This window comes from Halichoerus grypus, chromosome 9 (genome assembly GCF_964656455.1).
Source record: "Halichoerus grypus chromosome 9, mHalGry1.hap1.1, whole genome shotgun sequence".
NCBI classification, from domain to species: Eukaryota; Metazoa; Chordata; class Mammalia; order Carnivora; family Phocidae; genus Halichoerus; species Halichoerus grypus.
Genome location: NC_135720.1, coordinates 10,284,028 through 10,311,408, shown reverse-complemented (window position 1 = coordinate 10,311,408; position 27,381 = coordinate 10,284,028). Strand labels below are relative to the sequence as shown.

Here is a 27,381-nt window from a genome sequence, read left to right as displayed (position 1 = left end):
TAAAAGCTTTACATTTTACTGCATTAAACACTTTATAAGTGCTACCAACCAGATCACTCCTATTTTCATATTTTAACCTAATGATCCTGCTTCACTGGCATCCATACACGAGCATGTGTGTGCCCCTCCCCCCCAACAAACAGGACCTACTCACAGCCTCTGTTTTATAATGCCTTTTTTTTAAGGCCCAGCTGATAGTCACAGGGGAATGAAGACAGCTGACGGCTCCATTACAGAAAGTACTTCTGTATATACATTTATTTTTACATTGTAGAGGAAATTACAACATCTTAAAAACAGTATATAAATGAACACAGTAAGTATAAGCCATCCAGAATGAAAGAACATGTACTTAATGAAAATTATCATTTCTGTAACACAAACACCTACATCCTAATCCTTTTTGGACCAAAGAGCAACCGCAACCACACACACACAGCAAGTACTGGTACATTAGTGGTACAAAAACACCTTCTTTGATGCAATCACTTAATAATTGCAGGGAAAAAAATCATCCTGACATCTGGATACTAAACAAAAAAGCTGGGGGGCTAAATAAACAGGTAACTCACTCTACTTCCTTTCCTGTTTCCAACTTCTAGAAATTCAAGCTTATAAAAAAAAATTAGACATACAAAACCCTGTAACTACTACCCCTTCAGTAACTTCAGAAAGGTAGTTTCAAGCAACTTTAAAGCTTGAGCTCCTTCTGGATTTCCCAAAGTGTTTCCGCACTCTTCTTCAGACAAGCCTGTTCTTCAGTGGTCAGCGTTATCCTTATAAGGTCTGCAATACCACTCTCTCCCAAGATACATGGAACACTGAGGAATACTTCTTCGTTTATTCCATAGAGACCCTTAATTACGGTGGACACTGGATGCACTCTTCTAAGATTCTTCAAAATACTTTCTGTTAAATCAGCTACAGATAGGCCAATGGCCCAAGAAGTATAACCTTTCATTTTAATAATCTCATAGGCACTAGCAATCACATCTTTGTGGACATTCTTCCACTGCTCAGGATCTTGCTCAGTGCCTATATCTGAGTTCAGACTCTTCAGAGGGACACCGGCGATGTTCACTCCACTCCACACAGGGACACTCGAGTCTCCGTGCTCGCCAAGGACCCACCCGTGACAGCTCTCAGAGTGGATACCAAGCTTCTGCCCAATCAAGAAACGGAAACGGGCAGTGTCCAGATTACAACCACTTCCAATAACACGGTTTTGGGGAAATTCACTCAACTTCCAGGTCACATAAGTTAATATATCCACTGGATTGGAAACAACAATCATTTTGCAGCGAGGGCTATACTGGGTGATGCTGGAAATCATTAATTTAAAGATGTCCACGTTTCGCTGGACCAAATTAAGGCGTGTCTCCCCTTCTTCCTGGCGTGCCCCTGCTGTGACGACCACGAGGCTGGAGTTTGCAGTGACAAGGTAATCTCTGCTGGACACAATAGTCGGCATTTTCACGAAAGGGCTGCCATGCTGAAGATCCATGGTCTCACCCTTCAGTTTGTCTTCATCAACATCCACAAGGGCGAGTTCATCGGTCAAGCCCCTTAGCAGGATGCTGACAGCACAGGCCATGCCGACCGATCCGGTTCCTATAATGGAGACCTTGCTGTGATGAACGGCCTCCTCGGAAGTAAAACTCTTGATCAGCTCACCCTTGACGGTTGCCATCTCGGACACGGGGGTGACGGCCCAGGCGCCCGTGAGCGGGAGGCCCGCCGGCCGGCGGGGACACAGGGAATTCACTCTCCCAGCGCCCACTCTCCGGCCGGCCCGCAGGACTCCCACAGCCCACCTCATGGCCACTTACTCCAGAGATGGAGGAAGAGAACCGAGGGAAGCGACAGACAAGCTCTGAGGCGTGAAGGAAGGCGGCTGGTAACCGTTAGACTTCTCCTCCGCCTGCTACTGCGGCTGCGCAAGCCCGTGGCTGTTGGGAGGCACCCCCCCCCCCAGTCCACTACTGCGGCTGCGCGAGGCCGTGGAGTCGGAGGGCCCCGCAGCCCCTACTGCGGCTGCGCTTGGCGGCCAGCCCGCGGGGCATCTCAAGGGCCTCCAGGGAAGTACTCGCCTCGGACTGGGGTGGGGAAAGGGCTTCTCTAGCAAATGAATTCTGGAGTGAAAGTTTTATAAACACGAATTCTCTGCAATCTTTAACGTGTATGATGGCTCAACACAGATCCCTGGGATTACTGATTTTCTATTTTTGCTACAGATGCCAAGTAAAAATAATCCCAATAAGTACAGATAAAAATAGGGTTAAGTTTTCTGAACTGTATCCCTGCCGGGAAGAATAAGGTGTGTGTGCTCTGTCTCCAAATGGTCGCCTTCACCATTTCTCTGCATCTGTAGGAGAAGTGGGGCTCCTGTTTTATGTTGTATCCAATTTGAGAACTTTCTATTTGGAAAGGTCCCACTGCCTTTGTAGCAGTCACGACCATGACCCACAGCTGTGGGAAGTCACAGCAGCTGACAACAGGGGAAGTGGCCGACTGTGCGCTAGCTAGTCCAACAGTGAGAACTCACGGCGAGACGCTGTTACTTCTTTCTCATGCCAAAGGAAAGCCTGTGATTCAGAGTCCTGATTAAAAACGACTTCTCAAGTCGAAAGGTGGGGCGATAGCCTTCTATTAAAATGAAGACAGATCTTAAATGTCCTTAAAATGGCAAATTTTGACCAACGCACAAATCAGATAATTGATTAAAACAGTAAAACAAATATTAGCCAGTACACAACAGGGCATCAGTATATCTTGCCTTCCTCTGCATTTCTCTGGTCAGTCTTATGAACTTCCTTGGAAGTTACTAAGAAGATAGCAGCTTTACATCTGATGAAACATATATCCTCTAATAAACCCAGTAAACTACAAAAGTCCAAATAAAAATAATGGCACTTTCTCCCCACTTATAAATAGAATTCTGACCATATAATCATTCCTCAAAGTTCTCCTCTCCTTCTAAGCAAGCAATATGCTCTTCCTTAATAGGGCTCTTAGCATTCACAGCCCCCTCCCAGTCAGAAAACAAACAAACGAGCAAAAGCATTTCAGTTTCAGAACACCAAATCTTGACAAAATGAATATTTCATATTTCGGACTTGGAAAGCTATTCTTATTCTTTCTGCCACTGAAATGCCGTCCAGAAAGACAGGAATAATAAGCAAAGGAGTTGGTGAGGGCTGGAAAAGTGTGGCTATTAGTGGAGTTCTTGCAATCCTGTTTCAGTGTGACTCGGCACTCTAGCAGGGACCAGACACCCCATTTAGAGAGTATGGGGTCACAAGCTCCATGACACACACCATGGTGAGAGCACCACATACCTGAGTCCTCTCCACAATGGTGGTCAGATTTATGGTAACCATTTGTCAAACTGAAAACTGGAATTTTTAAAATGATCATCTTTATTTAATGATGGCTAACATCTTAGAGGGATCCTTTTAAAAGACCAACTTTTGACAGTTTCTTTTATCCCATTCATAACTGAAATGTTTTAACCTGATGCCTGTTCCCACCTTCTTCCTATAATGATTCCTTTGACCAGTCAAGTCATTTTCTAAGATAAGTGTTCTTGAGGATGAAATTCAAGCACATAAAGACTCTTAGCTAGATGACTTCTTTCTAAAGTAATTTTCTTTCTAGAGTTTGAACCTCTTCAGAAATAAAATCTCTGACAGCTGCCTCTTCAGTTTTTCCCCTTAGCCACAACTAAATCAATTTTGAGAAAATAACACTCTCCAAAATAAAAATACCTTAAACAAAGCAGCTTTTTATTTACAGTAAGTCTTGAGATAAGAAGGGAAGAACTAAGAAAGACAAAGAGATGTACATGACCTCCAGAGCAGATTTAGGTCTACTCAAAGATGTGCAAAGCTAAATACAGCCAGACAGCTCCCTAATGACCTGTCTTCGGTGGCTCTTTATTCCTTTTGAATGGAAAACCTAACTCAAATTATCTATTCAAAACACAGCATAATATTATAGCTGATGGCAGGATTATGCTTGATTATATCACTTAGGAGGGAGGAAGCAGGAAATGAAGATGACCAGCAAGTCTCTGGACCAGCAATGGCTGCAAGTAAGTCATTCTATTCTTGCTGTGTGGACTCTCACCCCAGCTCCCCTGCCCTTTTCCTATCTAGGAGTCTGGTTCAAGTATTCCATCTTCTCAGTCTTCAATCCCCCAAGCAGAAGTGACTTTTAAAAATCCTACGCCACCAGAGTCTTTTGTACCTCTCTCCATTGTAGGACTTATCACACGTTATTAAATGTAATTACTTGGGAATTTGTCACTCCAAAGAGATCACCTTGTATTTAGAGCCTATCACTACCCTCTAGGACAGAGCTTGGTGAGTGAATTCAGTAAATATTCATGGTAGAAAAGAACGAGTATAGAACCCAGTGAAGTAAGGCTAGAGGGCAGAAAGGTGAGAGAAATGGGAAGGCACAGCTGGAGAATCCACCTGGTGCCAAAGTTCTAAATTAAGGGGTAGGTAAAATGTGTAGTGCCTGTTTGGGGTTTCTTAGCAAGGCTGATGTATAAATTTCAGATAAAGATATGGATAAGCTAAAAGATTTAACTGTTTTCAAAGCCAAAGCCAATACCTACCAAGTCAGAACATACAAAAAGAAAGAAATTCTACAGTGCTAGAAACACAGTAAAACAAATATGCAATGGCAGAGAGAATATTTTCATTCTTAAAAAAAAAAATGTTTTGTTCTTTGGAAAGCTTTTAAAAAATAACCACTGCACAAAACTCCTGATATGAAAAAAAAAAAAAAAGCGCAAGAGAAGCTGCAATGAAAGCAGTATTAATTAATATTGTAAGCTATAAACTCACCAGCAAGCAGAGCATTATATAAACATAATTATCTTAAAAGTCTTCTTTGAGTGATTTAAAAATCATAAAATGCAAATGGTAGTTTTAAGTCGAATTAGTGGGCTGTGCTTCTATTGCTCTTATACTAAAATCTATATAACTTTGTAATCCTTGTGCGGGGGTCTTTACAAATACGAGCACCTTAAAGCATTTTCCTTTGTCCGTGATACTAGGAATCCTGGGGAGGGACAAAAGTAGGGCCACAAAGCTTTGTTTCCTGATAAAAGCAGACTGTCAAGTCAAAACACTGCAATCAACTTCCATTGATGGTATTCAAGTATCATAACAGGAATTGGCAAGTTCATCTAACAAAGTACCCAAATCTCACTTCTTCTGTTCTTTAAAGGCATCATCTACACATAATTTTTGATGCACTTAAAAGAGCCACATGTATTAATCATTCAAAAGGAAATATTTTAATGAAGCACAAAACATGAAAAACAAAGAAACTAAAACTCACTGGTAGGTGTTTAAATAGCCCAAATCGTAGCTTAAAACTGACAAAACTAAATTTTATGGATTTAGGCTTTAACTGCATAGGTGCAGTTTTATTAATTCACTCCAATTATTCTCTGCAGTTGGATTAATAGAAATAATACCACAGTCCTTGATAACAGTTCTATTCATCTAAACAAAATGACATGAAGAATATGTTTGTACACCGAAGTTACCTTCAATTTAGGTAGAAACTTAAATTTACCTGAAGATAGAAACTTACATTACCTTTATAGTCTCACAACTGCCAGAACGGATTAACTCCCTACTGTAACGGTTAGAGATTAGTTTGCCTCAAGACCCCATCTAGGCAAGGAACAGAGCCAGCAGCAGAACAGTAGGAAGAGGAAGGAGTGTTCAGTGGGGACATTAGCAAGGACAAGGCTCAGAGGCTAGAAGAACATGGCCTTTCAGCAAGGCTAGAACTCTGAGTGCAACAGAGAACCAGCCAGACTCTTGAGCGCAGCGGTGCGGACATTTGCACCAGATCCCTCTTTGTGGGGCCTGTCTTGGGCAGTGCAGGCCGCTGAACTGCATCCCTGGCCTCTATCCACTAGATGCCAGCAGCACCCCCACCGTTATGACAACCAAGACTGTCTGTGGATGTTGCCAAATATCTATCTTCTGTGGGGAGGGGAAGTCCAAATGCCCTCATTAAGAACCCGTGGGTTAAAGAATAAGTAGAAGCCAGATCACAGAGGGACCAAACCATTTCAAGGAACTTGGACTTTATTCTCAAGGGAAGAGTGAGCCATTGAAATGGCAGAAACTGTGATCAGATTTCATCCAACAGGTGTTTACTGGACACATCCTCTGTGCTAGGCACTCTTACAGGTGCTGAGGATACGACAGTGAACAAGACAAATGAGGTCTCTATTCTCTTAAAATTTACATTCTTTTTGTGAGGACACATAAAACAAGAAAATGGTCAATATAACTTCATTTTGCAATTGTGCTGTGTAAAGAAGAAAACAGGATACTGTCAGAGAGGAACTGGGTGGTGGGAGTAAAGAGGCTACTTTATTTTAGACCAGATGGTCTGGGGAAGCTTCTCTGAGGAGATGAAATAGAATTGGGTTGAAACTCTAAATGCCAACACAGAGCCACCACGCGAAGACCTGGGAAAGGAGTCCCCTAGAAAAGCTGGAGGAAGGTCCCTCAGCGGGGAGGCCAGTGTGCCACGGGGCGGTGTGGGAGGGGTGGCTGTTGGGCGAGAGGAGGTCAGTGGGCAGGTGGGGCTATATCTCATGAGACTTCTTTTTTTAAAGATTTTTTAAATTTTTATTTATTTGACAGAGAGACAGAGAGGGAGAAAGAACAAGCAGGGGGAGCGGCAGGCAGAGGGAGAGGGAGAGGGAGAAGCAGGCTCCCCGCTGAGCAGGGAGCCCGATGCGGGGCTCCATCCCAGGATCTTGGGATCACGACCTGAGCTGAAGGCAGACGCTTGACCGACTGAGCCCCCCAGGCATCCCCATCCCGTGAGACTTCTTCACTGGGAGCCACTGAAGAGTTTTTCAGAGGAGTGACATGATCTGACACTTTACAAATATCCCCAGCTGCTGTGTGGAGGAGAAGTTCCGGGGAAGTCGAGGAGAGGCCAGAAAGCTTTCACTATGCTAGGCAAAAGGTGAATGGAGGTGGAGGGAGATGCAAGGAGCCAGGCTGTGTTTAGCAGCACAGCCCACAAGTAGGACTTGCCCACAGACGACATGAAAGGAAGGAAGGGAAATGGGAGAAGCCCGGATGAGTCTCTGCTGGGTTTCTGGCTTGAACAGCTGGGGGCATGGGAGTGACTCGGACCGAAATGGGAAAGACGAGGGGAGCAGCAAGCCGGGAGGGGAGGTGGTGAGGAAACCGAGAGTTCTGGGTAAGACACAGGTTGCTGATGTGCCACTGGGACACACAACTGCTGACGTACGACATGCAGTTGCGGGGCAAACCCGACATCAGATTGTACAGACTGTTTTAAAATGCCGAGGACTATAGTTGAGGGGACTGAGGGACCGAGCACAGAAGGAAACCTGAAGGGTGCAAATACAAAGCCACTGGATAGCCCCATGTTTAGAGGTCTGCCGGGGAGCAGCCCGCAAAGATGTGCAAAAATAGCCAGTGAGGTCGAAGGTGTCTCAGAAGCCAAGAGACAGTGTTTCGTGGAGGAGAGAATGCTCAACTGTGCCAAACGTCATGGAGAGGCCAAGTAATGGGGTGATGAAGACAAGACCCGGGTGCGGCAACATGGAGGACATGGGGACCCTGACCAGCAGTCTCCCCCACAGCTGGGGAAGAGGCTGCAGTGGGGGGGGGGGTGCAGGCAGTGACCACGGCAGATCGCTCAGGAAATCTTTTCTAGGGAAGGGAAGGAGACGAACGGGCTGACAGGTGGAGCAAGAGGAGGAGCATCAAGACAGAATCTGTAGAGGCGGGAGAAACTGGAGCATGGCCATACACACTGCAGTGGAGGGAAAACTGACATTCAGCAAAGGCTGAGGATAATTCTGGGAGCAAGGTCCTCTGACAGATGGCCGTGGTGGGCCTTTGGGAGCAGCATGGACACCTTGCCCAGGGTGACATAAGAAAGGCCGAGTGAGGAAGAGATGCAGGGAGAAGTCTGGGGAAGATGAAGGCCAGAGCCTCTTGCAAAGTGTTGAGAAAGGACTATGGAGAGGCTGGGCTGGAGGCAGGGAAAACAGAGGTCCGTCGTGACAATCTTGGGACAGGGAGACACCTCCAACTACAATGGCAGTGGGAGTGTGGGAGAAACAAGACTTGGTGAGTGATTAGATACAGGGGTGAGAAAGAGTGTGGTCATGAACAGAATCCAGCTTTTCTCTCTGGGCAGCTCTATGGATGATGCTGCCGTTCACCGTGAGTGATCCAGGAGTAGGATGCAGGGTGGGGACGGGGTGAGGGGCAGTAAATAACATTCAGGTGGGAACACACATGATGCCTGCAGGACATCCAAGCATCAGTGTCCAGGCAAGTGGGTCTATGGGCAAGGAGCTCAGAGGTCAACTAGAGATGCAGACCTGGCAGCCTTCTGCGTGTGGATGAAGCCACCGAAGCAGATGGACTCTGTGAAGGAGAAAATTTAAGGGCAAAGCAAGGAACCTAGCGTAAAATGTATAAAATAAGGCAGCAGCATTTCAGAAGTAAATGGAATAGGGGAAGGAAAAAATAAGAGCCAAACTAGGATTGAGAAAAATTACAAAAAGAATAAAGAACTATAAAAGGCCAGAATCCATTAACATAAGAAGCAAACAATAACTGATATATCTAAGTCATCAAAACCTAGTAAAATTACGTTCGGCATAGTCTACATTGTGGAAAGATACATAGCACATTAAAAAAAAAGATTTCTTCTTAAAATTGTTAGAAATTATTCAGTTAGGAAAATTGTTGAGTGACCACTTCATTATCAGGTACACTGGTAAATGAATAATAATATATATATATATATCAACATACACATATAAAAATGTTTTATAGATTCTTAGATATTTCTAAGTGACCAACCAATAACAGGTACCTTTCACAACAAAGCGTAGGGGGAAGCGTAGGTTACCAGGTCTTCACTCCACAGTGCTTTATTTAGAGAGATCTGCTCATGGGAGTCCAATTTTCTATGCTCAGTATTAGAAATAAGGACAAAGAAAATGAAAACCGAAATGAAATCAAGGATACTTCTCCTCGAGTGGAATAAGGCTGGGAACATTCCTGAGGTGATTAAGCCTGATTTGTGTCAGGCTTTGAAACAAGAAGGCCTTCATGGCAGAGCTTATCTTTTCTAGTAATTGTTGCACATTCCCACTTTATAAAATGCTTGCGGCCCTACTTTACTTATAAAAGGAAACTGGTGGGTTTTTAGAAGAGGTATTTTGGCAATATGCCAAAAAAAAGCTGATTTTTTTTTTCCCTGCCCTCTTGGCTTAGGCCAACCTTAGGCCCCCCCCACAGAAAACAAAATACGACATTGGTCATTACCTCCCATTTTAAACTGAGCAAGTCCCTGTGATTCGGTCTCTCTGTCACCAAATTGCCCTTCCACATTACATCGAGTGCCTCTTACCACCAGATGCCAAGCCCATTAGAGCTGCAGTGAATGGGAAATAAGGGTTATAGAGATGTTCTTGTCACCTCAGACCTAAATTTAAGTGATGCACAGTGCCACTTCCAATTAATTTAAAAATGATTCCAGGAATATATTCCTCAATGCTTACACTGTTTGAAGGCCCTCAGCTTGACAGAACTATCTGTGCAAGATCATGATGACTCTGTGTTCTGGGCGTTCTAGTAAGTACTACCAGCAAGTGGAAGTGAAGCTGGGTCTGCTGACGTTATGGTTATCAGAGTAAGGAACTGAAGTTTGCTTCGGGGACAGAAGCTGGTAGAGACGTTTGGAAGCTCTCAAATTAGATTAGGCAAGGATGCAGAAGGGACGTATTTCAGTCACTTTTCAGACTTCCCCTGCAGATCCCTCAGAAGTGGCTACCATTAAACAATTTGCCAGGAGACGGATTTGTTTTTAACCTTTGACCGAAACCAAAGAAAAGTACAAAGCTTACAGTCTATTTCCTTCTTAGATATCTCAGATGTTAAAAACTTCTAAGCCTTTTCATAGTTTTATTTACATATGTGGTTCTAGCATTCACCTACAAATGTTGCTTCATTTGAGACGAATAACTTAAAAACTGTGTAGGAATAAACATATTTAATACAAGATCTACCAGAAATTAGCAAAAAGTCGAAAGAGATTTTACTGTAATTAGCAAAAGCCCTCAAAGCTGGTCATAAGGTCATTAAGAAATGAGTGTAAACCCGGCACGCCTGGGTGGCTCAGTCGTTAAGCGTCTGCCTTCGGCTCAGGTCATGGTCCCAGGGTCCTGGGATCGAGCCCCATCGGGCTCCCCGCTCTGCGGGAAGCCTGCTTCTCCCTCTCCCACTCCCCCTGCTTGTGTTCCCTCTCTCGCTGTCTCTGTCAAAAAATAAATAAAATTAAAAAAAAAAAAATCTTTCTTAGTATAAGAAAGACAGATGCCAATTTTTGGAGAAATATTTAAGATGTGTTTTATTTACATGTTTTACTTTTTGTTCTTAAGGAAAAGGAAGCCTGGGCTCTTGAGCAAGAAGCAACCTCTATCAGCAGATCAGGAGGCGACTGAGGCTGGAGATGTGTAAGACTTCAATCACAGATTATCTGCATAAAAGCCCTGAGAGATGCAGTAAAGGAAGAAAGAGATTATTTTCCATCTCTCAGATTGGCAAACATTTCAAAGTAGAAGAAGCCACTAATGGCGAGGGTGCTAGGAAAACTGCATGCACTGTCAGTATCTTCTAAGTGTATACATTTTGTGCTTAGCAATGGATATCAAAAACAGTTTTTAAATACCCCTGGATTCAACAATAACATTTGTCTTTAGGACAAATTTCCTGACCAAGAAAAGTACAAAAAGATGCATGCCTACAGAGGTTCACTATGGTGTTTAATAGTGAAAAATTACAATCTAAATGCTATTGGCAGGAGACTGATTAAGTAAATTATAATATAATGGAGCACCACGTAGCCATTAAAAGTGATGGAGATTTATATAGTCTACTGTGCAAAGACGTTCTTGTGGCTATTCAGTGAAAAAAGGTTCCAGAATAGAACAGTAAAACATTTATCTACAATTATATGAACAGGCTTATAGAAAGTCTGAAGGGATGTTTTTATTGTAATAAGTGATTATAACTCAGTGAGATTTCTGGTGATTTTTGTTTCCTTTTTTGTACTTTTCTACACTCTTTTTGTTGTTGTTGTTTTTACAATGAGTACCTAATTTTAACAAAAGAAACACAAAGCCATCTTTGTTTTAAAAAAGGTCCTAAACATGTTTTTCTTTAAAAATAAGCAATATATGTAAATAAAAACAAATACCTCTAATTACATGGTAAAAAACAAACTAAACTAAAAATTCCCTTTATTTACAAGTTAATTTTTAAATTTAAGTCTCTGGACAATTTAAAGTATTTCACAATAACTAAAAATGTTTTCATTCATGGTTTTATCACTATTGAGATTTTAGCTCCTCTGAGGGCAACAACTATAAATTATCTGTGAATTCTAACTATACCAGGTATCATGAATATATTAAATACAAGGTACAGTAAATGTTAGCAATGGTGATTCTGACTCGTACTCTGAGACAGCCTCACCTCCAACAAATGTTGAACGAGATGAGTCCACAGACATAAGCCCTAAAGCTCCCAGTCATATCAATCAGGAATTATTTATACATCCAACATTTTTCCTTCTAAGGGGAGAAAAAAAAGGCAAAATAGTCTAACCATAAATATGCTCAATCTTTTTAGAAATCCTTTCAATATAAATAAGAAAAGATACAAAAGTTAAGTCTTTGTGTTTGAGTAACATGTAAATAATTGTAAGTGGCATGGTGTTTTTTTTTAAGATTTTTTAAATTTATTTGAGAGAGAGAGAGCACGCAAGCACGCACAATGAGGGGGGAAGGAGGGGCAGAGGGAGAGGGAGAAGCAGACTCCCCGCTGAGCAGAGAGCCCAACACGGGGCTCAATCCCAGGAAATTGGGATCATGACCTGAGCTAAAGGCAGATGCTTAACTGGCTGAACCACCCCCAGGTGCCCTAGTTTTTTCTTTTGATAATTGGGGAATTACTAGTTGTTATCTCTAGAGATCCTTATTTACTCACTGACAAGCGTTTATTTCAACTACTCTAAACTTAAAATACTTGCCCCTAATAAAAAGAATCTAATCATACTGCCGCGGTGTGAACCTGGCCTGAACAGGGCAGTCTCCCAGGATCATCTGGGATCCTTTGGGATCATTAGCTGCATTAGGGGACCACAGACCCATAGTAAATGCTCATTCTTTTCACAATTAAGTTACTGTTATAAAATTAATGCTGCCTCAATCATAATCAGATGATAAAATACCATAATTCAAAGAAATTGGTGAATCCATACTGAGCAATCAGGCCTTGCTTGCTGGCCCCCCATGCTGGCAGGCCGGAACTGGTGAGGTGATCCCAGGCTGAATCTGGACTGGTTCGTACACGAAGGGAGGGAGGCTCCCACCTTAAATCCTGGGCACACCTACTGGCTTCAGTCTGCTGACAAGATAGCTCCACTAGCTCTCCTTTTTTTGGAATCTCTAATTAAATGATAACACTATTGTGTAAAATATAAATTTACATCTGATGTATTATACATGTTATATGTGAAATAAATTCCATAATAACTACGAATAAACAAAGTGTAAATCCAAAATATTTCTAAGAAACTGAAGAGCTTAGCTTCAAGCACTGCAGCATGCCCTTGTTTAGGCCAGCAGATGTAGCTGTGAATTAAAATAGGGAATGTGAACTGCTCTCCTTCAGCCAGGAGATGGCACCCTTCTTTTTTTTTGAACTGGGTTTATAATGACACTAATATGATTCAAGGTTGCTACCAACAATTATTTGACACTGGGATTGATTTTGATTTACCTGAATTTACCTAGAATAATCATATCAATTATTTATTGAGTGCAGAGACCTGGACCATTTCTGTCCAGCATTTTCTAAGATTGTTTTCTTTAGTCATGGAAAGATAACATTTCCCAGGACTCAGGACAATCTCACAATTATCCTCAAAACTCTCTAAAGGAGAACTGAAATGTAATACTGCTCTCCACAAGACTCAGAGTGGGTCATATAATAAGAATTTGCTTAGAGGGTCTTAAAACCGAAGGTGTCCATAATAACGGTCTACTGGGGAACCCTGTCTAGGCACGGTGCCTGGCTCAGGGTAGGCCCACAAATGTCTTTTGAATGAACAAATTAATAAACACTACTGCTTTTAAAAGGTGTGCCCTTGAAAAACTATCAGTGGTTCATTTTTCTGTGAGACTTCTCAGATATGGATATCAAACTGATATTCCTAATGACCTACAGGTAGGGGGACAGTACATTTGTATGCTCACGTTTTAGTTAAAGACATGAAGATATAAAAAGATTCCAAGTGTCCTTGTATTCAGTAGTGCCAATCAGAAAATAATTTTTCTTGCCCAACTATTTTATTTAGGCCATAAAACAAAGAAGTTCACATTCTAGAAACTAGAATAGCACCGGATAGTCCATAGTCTTGAGCATATAACTTAATCTAAATATCTTTACTTTGTTGGTCTACGAAAATTTGGATCAATTCATTATGACTCTTCTCATTCAAAGGCTATTTATATTTTAAAATATCTTAAAACTTTATTACTCAGTTTATGACCTACATTACTAAGTTCTGGAAACATCACCTAACAATTCCATGAAGTCAATATAAAGTGCTAACAGACCATCATTTTTATAGAAACTAAAAGCTTAATAACCTTATTATTAAGTATTTCATGCCCTCAAGTATATTTCACATGTAGTCAAAGAAGTTTTGTGAACTTCTAGGCAGCTGTGCTTCATTTTTAGCATAAATTAATAAAAAATAAAATCCAGCACTATTTTTTTTTAAAGGTAGGATTACTGTTAAAGCAATACATATTTAAGAACGTACAGAAAAGTAAAAAAAAAAATTCACTCCCACACCCATAATTCATCCACCCATTTATACCGGGCATATTTCCCCCCCGTTTTTTCCACCTGTTTTCAAATAACTGCTCTCATATTATATATACAAATGAATCCTGCTTTACCATTATACCCTAAGCATTTGTCTACTGAAGATGAAGGCTAAAAGGAGACCTTCTCTTTTATGAGGAAAGAATGGCCCGGTCCTATACCTGACTGATATTAATTACAATGTTGGGAGATGAGGCCCACATTGAAGATACCCAGGAAAACCTGTCAAGTTATCAAGAATGTGTGGATCACATCACGATCAAAACCGAATTTACCACCTCCTTCCTCCTCATTCTGGCTCCTTCCAACTACTCATTTATTTCCAATCTTAGCTAGGGGAGGTAACATTGGAAAAAAAAAAAATCTAGGTTCTAAAGACTATCAGACTTGGATCCAAATCTTGACTCTGTCAATGACAAGCTGTGTGATCTCGGACAAGTGACTTAACCTCTCTGAGTCCCAATTTCCTCATTTATAAAATGGGGGATATTACTAACTGCTTCATAGTTATTGTGAAGATTAAATAATCTGCTATGCCTAAAATGTCTGGTACAATGCCTGCAATGGAAGGAGAGATTTTATACTGGTCAAAAGCAAAACTGAGGTTAACAACAAAAATCATCCAAAATCCTCAGTCATGGGTTTTCTAACTTTTCCAAGTAAACACAACTTTATTGTTATAAACAATTACTAGCAGCAAAGTTACTTTAAAAATAAAGGTTAGTCGGACTAGAAGAAAAGCAACATCTATCTATCAGTATACTTTGAGTGAAAAGTACAATAATGCCTATGTTCAGTTATGATTAAACCAAATATAAAAAACTCAGTATGCCTATAATAATTATATTACTTATCACTCCCCCCTCCCTTGCAATTTCCCCGTCTACAGAATCACTCCCATCAGCATACTCAACATGCTGTTAATTCTCCCAACGTAAAAACAAAAACATAAACAAAAAAACACCTCTCTTGATCTCAGTCCCCCTTCCAGCTATGACCCCATCTCTTTCTTTCCCTGTAAAGCACAACTCAAGACGTGCCTGTACATACAATCTCCTCCATTCTTTTGGATCCACTCCACCCAGGCTTTACCCACCAAGGACTGCCATCAAGGCTAACTTGGCAAACTCCTGAGTCTCATCTTACATGATTTAACCCCACCATACACCTTCTTCACGTGGTGTCCAAGTCACCATTCTCCCGGTTCTCCTGGGTTTTCTCCTTTGGTAGGGAAATCTCCCTTGCTAATTTGCTCCGTATTTCCCAACCTCTAAACCTTGGGAGTGCCCAGAGCTCCTTCCTTGGACCTCTTTTCTCTTTACGTTCAATGCCTTGGTGAGCTCATCTAGTCTCCTGACTTTGAACACTACCCATATACTGAAGAGTCTCAAATTTACATCTTGACCTTGTACCTCTCCTCTGAATTCCAAACTTCTATATCTAACTGTTTGCTTGACTCTCCACTTAGCGATCTAACAGATATTTCAAACTCACAGGCCCCAGACTGAGCTCCTAGCATTATCCCTGAATACCTGCTCCTCTCACACTGGTTCCCATCCATCTTCCAACTGCTCAGGCCAAAAGCCTTGGAGATCCTTGACTTCATTTATTCTCTCACCTCTCACATCCGACGTATAACAAGTCCTTGTTGACTCTACCTTCAAAATATATCCAGAACCTCTTTACCTCAATTCCCTTGCTGCCACCTACTCCAAACCACCGTCAATTCTCACCTGTCACACATGTGCAGCCTTGTCCACAGAACTTCCTACCGGTAGTTTAAAAAAAGCCAATCATTCCTAATATACAGCTTTTTAACTTGAGGTATAAATTACACACACACACAAACACACACACACACACACACACACTTCTTGAAAAGGCATATTTAGACCACAGAAAGTGGAATAAACATTCCAGATACCAATTACAGGACTGTAGTTACTTACACTGTGAACTCCTAAAGCTTTCCAGACTGCGAAGCTGATCACACCAACCCCGCACCATGCATAAAGTGAGCCCCAACCCAGGGCTCGCAAGGCAAGGGAAGACCCGCTCTCTGGTAAGGCAGCTGTGGCCATACTTCCCTGCAATGAAGACAGAGAGGAAAAATCATCAGTTCGGAAAAAGTAATTATTTCAGGAGTGTTTGAAACTCATGACTCTCTGAATGTCACCGTAATTTTGGGAAGCCAGACCAACTGAAGTCCAAAAAGAAGCTTTGCTACTTAATAACTGCAGAGAAGTCACCCCTTCTCTGACTGACAGATATGTGAGTACTCAGGGCCTTGCCAGGAGCTGTGCTAGGTACTGGAGAGAAAAAGGCAAATAGAACTTCTTTCTGACTAAAGATCCCAGTCAATGGGGCGGCGGGGGGAGGACACAGACACATAAAAGTTAATTATGATCTAAATGGAATGTGCGACAATAGAACTGTACGCACAGGGCAGCACAGTCCCAGAGGAGGATACCTCATCTGTTGTTGCAATTAGAGGAAGCTTTAAGGAGGGGTTCCTCAAAGAGGTGAGCTAATCTAAGTCACTACAAAGACTTTTAAATACATATGCAAAATGCAGGGCACATAGTACAAACCCAGCTTATGGCAGCTAGTCATGAGAAACTAGAAAATAAACAATGACTCTCCTCTTGGGTTTCAAGGCATCATATTAAGGTAAAAATCTATACCATAATAACTGAACAACTTTCAGACTATCAGCATGAAAACTGGACTAGAGAAGAATAGGAATGCAATGCATGCTTCAAAAGGGAATATCCACCCCATCACTGAAAGCACCGATTACTGATTATTTTTTTCCAAAACTTTTCTTTGCTGTTTTTTGCCTATTAATTCTCCCAGAAAAGCCCTAAAACATTCTGTCAAGATTTCTCTGAGTCCCATTCATTGGCATTTTCATTAGAATGTCATCAAACTGATTAGCTAATGTGATAAGATAGCAAATTTATGTTTGGTCTTTCTTCTGGAAACAAATTTCCATTTACTCAAGCCTTTCCCTTTTTAGAATAATTTTCTTTATATTGCTCAACCCATGTTGAGCTGTAATTTCAGAGTGGTTCTCTAGATATCACAGATCTCATATAAATTCACTAACTTCTAACTGGCCTGAATTTTCATCCAGAAGCAGTAACGTTAACCAAATATTATTAAACCAGGGTCAACTTAAGTGCCTAAATTTTATTTTAGAAACTTAAGTTAAAAAATTCCTTATTTCCTTGGGAAGGACAGAAATTATATATGTGTTACATATGTACATGTGCTTTTAAAAGCCACCTTAGCTTACACCTTGCTCTGTTTATTCAATGAAGGACAAAGAAAAATGAATGTTCGTTCAGCACTTACTACTGCCTTTCCATTCCCAGTTTTCTAGCCTGATACTCAGCTAAGACAATGCAGTTAAGACTTTAAAGAAATGATGACCATCCTCCTGAAATAATAGCAATGTAGGCAGTCCCCAACTAAAAGCTGATCATTTTTAAAGTCCTGAGTTGCAATCTGAATCTGTATTATAGTTAATGTCTAGATTCCAAGCCAGTGGACAGAAATCTATTTAAATAAAAAATTGCTAAAAATAGTATAATTTCTTCTCCAAAAATAATCAAAGATGGAAAGAGTGCCATGGTGGGCAAATTGTTTAATCCATCAGTGCCTCAGTTTAATGGGGACAACATAATAACAGCATCTCATGGGGTTGTGATGGGGGTTCAATGAACCCCAACCCTTAAAACAGCAGGTAGCACATGGTAAGCATTCAAATGCTAGATATTATTATCACTATTAATGTCAGAGAAAACTGCCAGGCAGTACACTGCCTAAGTGGTATTCTTAAACTGGCGCTTGCTAAGTGTAAATGCATTAAATGCTCCAGAACCTCTGAGCCTCTCAAACAGAGTCTGGATCAATGGTAATGCTCTAATTCAGATGTTTCCCCAGAGGGGAGGCAGAACTTTACACAACATATTTAACCATCCAGAACAGTGGTTCTCAAACTTTCTGGTCTCAGGATCCATTTATACTTGGATCCCAAAGATTTCTGATTATGTGGCCTATACTTAATAATAATTAATATTTTAGAAATTAAAGCTAAGAAATTCTTAAATTTTAAGTATTAATTCATTTACAAATAAACCCAGTATAGATTAATATAAACCTACTTTTGGGACGCCTGGGTGGCTCAGTCAGTTAAGCGTCTGCCTTCGGCTCAGGTCATGATCCCAGGGTCCTGGGATCGAGTCCCACATCAGGCTCCTTGCTCAGCAGGGAGCCTGCTTCTCCCTCTGCCTGCTGCTTCCCCTGCTATGCTTTCTCTCTCTCTCTCTCTGACAAATAAATTAAAAATATATATATATAAACCTATTTTTATGAAAACAGGTACCTTACAAAACAAAAGAATTTAGTGCAAGGAGGCAATGTTTTACATTTTGATTAATCTTTTAAATGTTTGGCTTAACAAAGGACAGATGAATTTTCATAAATGCTTCTGTATTCAATCTGTTGCCATATGTTTTTTGATTGAAGAATCTGCAATAAAGTCCAGCCTTACAGAGATCTGTGGTTGGAAAAGGGACAAGTATTTTAATAGCCTTCCTTCTTTGATGCTCCACCAAAACTTCCCAAATAGCGGCATGCACTCTGGGATCTGAAGTCACACCGATGAGTTTTTTGTACTTTGTTACATTAAAATCCATTAGTCTATTTTGTATTTCTAATGGACCTTTTATCCATGCATTATGATCATTCAGAAAATACTGATTTACCAAGTTATGCAGATCTTTCCAATGTTGACACCATTTATTAAACATTTAAAATTTCACATCATTAACACTACCACCAATCTCATCAGAAAAGCCTTTACGTATTGAGTACCTATTAAGCTGACAATGGCAGATACAAGTTTCCTAAGATTTAATTTTCACTTGCAAGCTCCAATTTTATCATTGGTAACAAATACTGACAAGTGCTTGCTTGAAGAGACGACACAGGCTCATTTTGTTCATTTTGAAGAAAATGTCTGTCAAATACCCACTTCTGAATAACTATAGTCTGTCAGTTCCTCTTTCAAATAAAATATGTTATTACATGGGGAAAAAAGCAGCTAGTTCAGCATGCAATTTAATCACACCATTGCTTTTCCTGGAGAAAAACGTCTTTCTTTGATATAAATCGGAAAGGCTTTATGCGTACTTCCCATTTCTTCACATGGAATAGTAAAGAGGTATAATCAAGGGTTAAGATTTAATAAAATCAGTAATTCTACTGCTATAACAAGGAGACTCTTATGCAATGAGGGCTTTTTTTTTTTTTTTTTAAACTACAGATGCACGGTAGTGAAGACCACCAGGCCTGCCAGTACAGCTGGCTGCCACCACCTTGATTACACTAAGGCACCAGCACTCTTACCCCACGTGCTTCTCTACCATTAGTGCAAATGCCTCGCTATTAGTTAGGAAAATAGTTTTGACTTTACAGACCCCCAAACAGTCTCAAGGATCCCTAGGGTTCTATGGACCACAGCCTGACAAGCACCGTGTTTGATAGGGCATGTGTGACAATCAAATCTTAGAACCACAAAATAGAATGCCAAGTTGTAAATGTGGGTATGGGTTGTTTTTTTTTTTCCTGAGAATCCCTAGCTTTCATCAGATTCTCAGAAAGGTCTGTGACCCAAAGGTTAACCTGGTAATTTAGGCTTAGAAATGAATGCAAATTCTACTGTTAAAGCATCACTATCAGTTAGGCTTTACTGATTCCTTCTACAAGATATATTTCTGCACTGAAAATATTCTATAATACAGGGTGAAAATGACCACAGGGTTCATCACAGTGATTTGGGTAGCTCCATTTAAGCCTTGAGTATTCAGATGGAGAACAAAAGCACCTTAAATGTGGGCTTTTTCCTTTACAGTATCTACAGTGCTTAAGTATGATATCAGATTATTAAAAATGTAAGTGGAAAGGGAACTCGACTAGTTTACGATTTTTCACATAACACTCTTCTTCCAAGCAAACATCGAATTATAATTATATAGTTAATTGCGTCAATATTTAATATCTGTCTCCTGCACAGATGCTAGCTTCCTGAAGGGCAAGCATTGGTTCATTTTTGTTATCTCTTGCACCGAGCTAGCACAGTGCCTGACACATAAAAGATCCCAAGTTAACATCTGAAGCAATGAAATGATGGCTAAATAAACCATACGGGATGGACAGGGCAGAGACAGGACAACACATGCTAACAAGTAACTGCAAGTCTACAAGTCAATGAGAAGAAACAATCCTCAACAGCTGGGGTATGACCACATGAGTGATTACTCAATCTTGCTCATGGAGTTAAGAATTTTCTGCCTTAAGAAGCTTATGGTCAGTCAACCCAAACTGATTGAGCACTTATGTGTCAGGCACTTTTCTGGGGAGCGGGGATGAAGCAGCACAAAGCACGTGTGATCTCTGGGCTCAAGGAGCTGATCCATGTTTTTCATCAATGATAAGATGCACTTTACTTCAACAATTGAACATTTTTGAAAGAGAAAGCCCTCTGGTGGGGCGCCTGGCTGGCTCAGTCAATAGAACATGAGACTCTTGATCTGGGTGGAGAGCTTAAATAAATAAATAAATAGAAATGCCTCTGGCAATCAGTATTGTGTCAAGAATTTAACTGGCATTTTTTTTTCCTTAGTGGTATACATAAAATACCAGGGCCTCTTACAACTGACAGGGAATTACCCAGATTTAGACTTAGTCATGTTGTGAATAGGAAATGTACTGGATGAGCTTTCAAAGTCTTGTTCTGCTAAAATTTAAGAAAAAGAAAGCACATAACTAAATACTTCTTTCTTTCTTTTTTCTTTCTTTTTAAAAGATTTTATTTATTTATTTGAGAGAGAAAGTGCACAGAGGGAGAGGGAGAAGCAGGCTCTCCACTGGAAAGAGCCCCACGTGGGGCTTGATCTCAGGACCCCGAGATCATGACCGGGGTTGAAGGCAGACACTTAACCAACTGAGCCACCCAGGAGTCCCTAAATACTTCTTTCTAAATGAAAATAAAGACCACTGATTAATTTGTACATTTCCTGAATCTATGAGATGTATATAGGTTTACTTCTTAAAACAATATGAAAGGCCACCAACATTTTATTTACTTCTCCTATGCACAACAGCTGCCAATTATCTGTAAACAATAACAACGCTATAAATGGATTTCCGTGCCACAAACCTTATTGAACCATTCAGGGCTCTTCTTTTTAGCCAATGATAACGTTGTAACAAATCCGGCTAGCATTCCCGCGGCAGCCGCAGTACCAAGGAAAACCCCACCTGCCAAGAGTTTTGGGGGTAGGGCGTGGAGGGGGAGGAGAGAGATTAAAGAGAGAGAGAAAAAAAACACAACACAACACCTTAAGAAGACGTACCCAAGTAAGTCCAGACACTATTTAAATTACATTTTAAGTCACTTTTGAAATTTGAGAACGAAAGCTAGACAGCTCTGGCCATAAAGGTAAACGACAGCGGTGCGAAACCTGCGTGACCTCCTGACCTCTGGTTCCTGAGATCATTCTGCGGGACCGTTCCCAAGTGCTGAGAATTGGCCCGGGGTCCCTTCCCCTCTTCCCGGGGACGGTTTGAAGTTTCTCCCGGGGAGGAAAACAAGCTAGTGGAAGGTAGGGGAAGGCACAAGAGAAACTATAGAGGGGATGGGGGAAACACAGCACACAGCTCAGGGGAGACTCCACCCCGCACGACCCCTGACTGGCCGATCCCCACCAGCTAAACTCAGGGGCAACCCAAGGGAAGGTCTCCCAGGGCGGCGGGGGGGGTGGGAATGGCGGCTCCAGCGCAGGCCCCGGAAGAGCTCGCCCCGACACCAGCACCTCACCACACCACACCTTTCACCAGGAAAAGCCGATCGTCTGTGGATCCCGGAGTGTCGAGACCAGAGGACGGCGGCCCAGGCCCGGCACCGGTTGTCTCCATGTTTAGAAGCCTCCACCACTGGGTCCGACGCCAACCGGTTCCGGGGGGAAGCGAGAGCGAGGCGGAGGAGAAAGGTTCCGCTACCACCTCTCCCTGTGCGTTCTGAATACTGGTCCCGGGAGCGGCCGCTGACCCCAAACCCTCTCTCCTCCCCCACCGACCCGCGAGGAAAACGTGGTGGCTGCACGTGGGTGTCCCCACCCCAGCCCCGGGGGGTGGTGTCCTCCCAGGCCGCCCCAGGTTGGGCCGTTTGCCTGCTCCACGGTGACGGTCGCCGCCCTTGAATAGTGTGTCTGTGTGAAACAGTGCTCGGCTCTGACGGTAGGAGGCAGTGAGCGGTTGCTGATGGCGCCGCGAGCCAGGGCCGGCGGGGGTCAAGACCCTGCAGCTCCGTTTCCTGATCAGCCTTCCGTCACGTGCAGGGATTTAACCAGCGCTAAGATTTCACGATTCTAAAAAGCAGACCTCCGTCTTCTCTCTGTACTTTTCTGGGAGATTTCGTAGCAGTGCTCGCTTGAGGTGTAAGGGACAGGTTTTATCCGTGGAGGAGAGTCAGCCCGCAGCTCGGCTGTGAGACACCTCCTTCCCCGCCCTTTGATTGATGGACCTACCAAGAGAGGTGCGGAACCGAAGTGAGACAACCCAGCGGGGGCAGCTGAGGACCACCCTGAGGGGCTAACACGGACGGCGAGCCTGCGCTGGAGCCCTTCTTGCGGGGAGACGCTGGTGCGGGCCGCCCCCCGACGGCGCTGGGGCTTCCCAGTCTGGGAGGCTGATGTGCCAAAGCGGTGGATTCTATAAATGGTCACCGAGAGGAAGAGGCTGGAAGTCATAGAAAATCTTTTCAGCCTCTCAAACACCGACACATGACATCATCCTTTAAAACGAGACAGCCTGTCATTTGTTCATTCTGAACACACGCACAAAAGCCATGAACTTCTTGAGGACGGGGATGGGGATTTTTGTTCAATTTTAGGTTCTCTGGCTCTCAACTCCTTACCCGGTCACACGTAATAAATTTTGGGTGAATGAGTAAATGGATGCATTAGTTAATTGCAATTAGTAGCTCAAACCTGGGTTCAGGTCCTAAGTCACTTCTCGGCTCTGTGAACTTGGCTGAGTTATTTAGGCCCTTTGCCTCAGTTTCCTCATATATAAGAGAAACTGACAGTGCCTGCCTTATAAGTTGCTGTGAGAATTAAAGGAAGCAATATAAATAAAGAAGGTAGCATAGTGCCTGGCACAAACAGAAACTCACTACCTGTTCGCTCTAGCTAGCATACCTTTCAATTCCAGTGGAATTGCAGTGTTGCCTATGGAAAATTTTAAATTATAGATGCCCAGGGCCTACTGCTGAAGATGATTGCTTGAAGGTCCAGGCAGGGCAGTTTAAAAGCTCGGGGGGGGGGGGGGGGGCGGCTCTCTCTCTCAAAAAAAAAATTAATTAAAAAAATTAGGGGTGCCTGGGTGGCTCAGTCAGTTAAGGTCCTGAGATTGAGCTCTGCCCAGTGCGCAGCTTGCTTAAGATTCTCCCTCTCCCGCTGCCCCTCCCCCCCCAAAATATATAAAAGATATTTTTAAAAAAACCTCCACGGGAGATTCGGATGATCAGTCAGGTTGAGAACTACGGCTCTGTTCAAATTTCTGGGTGGATGAACCACACAGAATTTATCTAAACTGTGGATGCCTTGGAAACACAAGGCCAGAGTCTGAAAGGGCCCTTTCAACAGGCAAATGCTGTGCTAACTTGTTTACAGTCTTTAGGACTCATCCTTTCTCCTTCCCCTCATACGAAAGGGTGATCACAGCAGCTAACATTTACTGAGTGCTTTCTATATATCTAGCATTGTGCTAAGTGCCTCAAATATGTTATCTCATTTAATTTTCTTCATAAACTCAGATTAATTAGCTTGCTCAACTCACACAGCTGTTAAAAAGCAGAGCCAGGATATAAAAGCAGCTCTATTTTTAAAAGCAATGAAAGCAAAAAGAAATAAGTGGGGCTACCACAGGCCGAAAACTTCTACACGGCAAAGACACCATCAACAAAGTGAAAAGACGACCTACTGCATAGGAGCAAATATTTGCAAATCATATACCTGATAAGCGGCTAATATCCAATATATAAGAAACTCATAGGACTCAATAACAAAAAGAAAAAAGAAAAACACACACATGGGCAGAGGATCTGAATAGACATTTTTCCAAAGAAGACATATAGCTGGCCACAGACACATGAAAAGATCTCTCCATCATTAATCATCAGGGAAATACAAATCAAATCCACAGTGAAAATCACCTCACATTTGTTAGAACGGCTCTTATAAAAAGACAAGAGAGAACAAGTGTCACTAAGGATGTGGAGAAAAGAGAACCCTCCCGCACTGTTGGTAGGAATGTAAATTGATGTAGCCACAATGGAAAACAGCACAGATGCTCCTCAAAAAATTAAAAATAGACCTACCATATGATCTAGCAATTCCACTCTGGATATTTATCTGAAGAGAGTGAAAACACTATTTTGAAAAGCTATACCCATGTTCATTGTAGCATTATTCAATAGCCAACATACGGAAACAACCTCAATGTCCCTCAATGGATGAATGGATAAAGAAATTGTGGTATACATATTTAATGGAATATTCAGCCATAAAACAAATGAAATCTTGCCATTTGCAACAGCATGGATGGACCTCAAGGGCATTATGTTAAGTGAAATAAGTCAGACAAAGAAAGACAAATACTGTATGATCTCTCCTGTATGTGGAATCTAAAAGAACAAAATAAAAATTAAAAAAAGAACAAACAAGAAATAAGCTCATAGATACAGAGAACAGATTGGTGGTTGCCAGAGGCAAAGGGGTAGAGAGTAGGAGAAATGGGTGAAAGAGGTAAAAAATTAAGTAGAAAATAAATAAATAAATAAATAAATAAATAAATAAATAAATGTAGTTCTGTCCAAGTCCTTATCCCCACCCAGTGGTCCCTAAGCTTGAGCTTGATAACTGGAATTCCCCTGAAGGGCCTCACTCCCAGAGTTCTTGATTCAGTGGGTCTGTGTGGGGCCTGAGAACTTTCATGTCTAACAGGTTGGCAGGTGATGCTGATGCCGCTGGTTAGAGAGGTCCTCTCTCTGCTTTGCTCTTACAGTTTACACCTCTTAAAGCCACACCATCCACTTTAACCCTTGGAATTCTCTTCTCCCAACACTGCTCAGAGAGAAAATGTACAGGCTCCCTAACTCCCCGTGTTTGCTGGTCTCTCCCCCCATCCCCCGGAAAACCACAGAAATTTTTAATTTTAAGAATTATATTACTATTTACTAAAAGGAACAGAAGAGAGAGAACACGTGTTTAAATTTAGGGATGTTACAGCGTCCTGTACTCTAGAGCCTTTTTTCCATTTTGAGGCAATAACAACAACCTGTGCTGGACCCATGTCTGCTTCTGTTCCAAGGGCTGCACCTCACGAACATCTACCTTCATTCTAATTCCCCAAAGTAAAGGACAACATTCCTCCTTCCCACACGTAAGCTCAACTTCCCAGGACACAGAGGGTGCAGAGGTAATGAGAGCAAACCAATGGGTCATCTTTGCCATGGTGAGTGATTTGCACTTTGAGGATCCTTGTCAGCTACAGGCCTTGAGAGGAGAAACTGAGAGCCCCTTGGACGAGGTGACCTTATTGTGTGGGGAACTTCCCACCCATTCCTCACGGGCCCTAGGCTCCTGTCATTTGCTCTGTTCCATATTCGGGAAGATGGTGATTCCAAGGCCTGGAAAGCCTGCGTGGGGAGTCCCTGGCCTTGAGATTAGAACCACATTCCAGGCATCCCCAATTAGGACGCTTAAAGAAAATGCATTTTAAAGACAACGTTAACCAAGATCTCCTATTTCTGCAGTTCACACCATTAGGTACTTCAGGTGCCATCGAATTAACTGGCCTGCTCTCAGGACCCTCAAATCCTACCTAGACTGGTTTCTGTAAGAATGTGTGATGCAAGCTCCAAACAGGTGACTTGCAGGTGTTTGGAACATGGTGTCTCAGCAAGATAGGGATTGTTAGTTTTGAAACAGCAAGATGGGGCATATTCTAAGCATGGGCCCCCATGGTCAGAAATTTGCAGAAGTTTGGTGCCCCGTGCATGTGAGCAGGACTGTTGTTTCAAGGGAAGCATGATTCCCTTTTAGGAAAATGTAATAGAAATGTCTTGCAAGCAAAGAGGCTGCTGGGAAAGCAAGCTCATCTGAGACAGACTCTGTTGCTATTTTGGTGTTTGTTTTAGTCTGCTGAAAGTCCATACCATCTATGCATCTGACCACATTCTTATTTCAAACCTTTGGGCCCCTGTAGATTCTATTTCAAGTTTTGACAGCTAGAAAACCTGTTAGCATTACAGTTTCCCAGAATGTGGGTACCCTCGCTCTCTCTAGTTCCAAACACTGACAGGCTTTTTTCCCATCTATTTTTAAAACATATTTCTTTGGAGCTTCAATTTCTCCCTGTTTAAAATATGAGGCTGAATTCTTTTTTAAAATCGGATAAGCGTCACATATTGGTCATTCTTCTCACTGCTACTTGATATAAGATAGTTGTCAAAAATAGAGTGCAGAGATCTTTAAAAGTTATTGCCTAATTAAGTGTGTACATAGGAAAAAGATCTGCTGGGCTTTATGCAGAATTATTAACAGAGGTTACCTTGAGGGAAGGGGGGGAGGTGAAACTTTCTAATTGTATTTCATCTTTCTGTCCTAGTGAGCAAAATGCTGACCAAAGCAACGGTTTTACATATTTCTATAACGTTTGAAAAAATTTAGCAAGAAACTTATATTACTTTTATGAAAAGGAAAAAAGGAAGAAAAACAATGAAAATACTTCAAAAATGTATCACATCATTTAAAGAGATCGATGTTTTTTTCTGTTTAAGTAGAAATATTATGTAGGTTTCCAGAGTAACTCACCAAACTCTTCAGCAGGATATCCAGTGACAACACTCTTGGATAGCAAGGAAGTAAGAGTGAGAAACATATGTCCCTCGGAGAGAATTTAGGCTGGCTGAGAGCCCTTGCCAAATTTGTATCCCCCAGTCTGATGTTACCAGAGCCTCTCGAATTCTTCCCAGTATCTGCTCTGGACTCCCAGAGTTATAGGTACGTTGAAGTGCACTATAATCAATACCGTGCAAAGAAGTGCTAAGTATGGTAATAATTCCTCTTCAGTGAGCTGAAACTTGACTTTCAAAGGTTGCATCTCATTACTCACTTCCGGCATCTCATTACTTGTCTCTTAGAATAGTATTCTATAACAGCCCCAGGTTGAATAATAGAAGTCTGTCTTCATCACAGTAAATGGAAGTGGCCATTATAGGTACCCTCCTTTCAATTTTTCTTTA

At 41.9% G+C, this 27,381-nt stretch overlaps 2 protein-coding genes across 2 annotated transcripts in view; both read right to left on the bottom strand.

Moving 5' to 3' along the window:
- Positions 1–22,236, bottom strand: part of TMEM242 (transmembrane protein 242) — a 28,587-nt gene extending 6,351 nt beyond the window's left edge. The window contains exons 1-3 of the mRNA XM_036084196.2: positions 21,902–22,236; positions 21,232–21,332; positions 15,953–16,090 (exon numbers count right to left, since the gene is read on the bottom strand). Coding sequence (XP_035940089.1) covers positions 15,953–16,090; positions 21,232–21,332; positions 21,902–21,989 — 327 coding nt within the window. The 5' untranslated portion in view covers positions 21,990–22,236. The remainder of the gene's footprint in view (positions 1–15,952; positions 16,091–21,231; positions 21,333–21,901) is intronic.
- On the bottom strand, positions 231–16,086 carry LOC118530608 (L-lactate dehydrogenase A-like 6A). The gene is made up of 2 exons (XM_036084195.2): positions 15,953–16,086; positions 231–2,646 (listed from the first exon to the last, which is right to left on the bottom strand). Exon 2 carries the CDS (start codon positions 1,817–1,819, stop codon positions 692–694), a length of 1,128 nt encoding a protein of 375 aa, XP_035940088.2. The 5' UTR covers positions 1,820–2,646; positions 15,953–16,086; the 3' UTR covers positions 231–691.
- Positions 22,237–27,381: the final 5,145 nt, after the last annotated feature.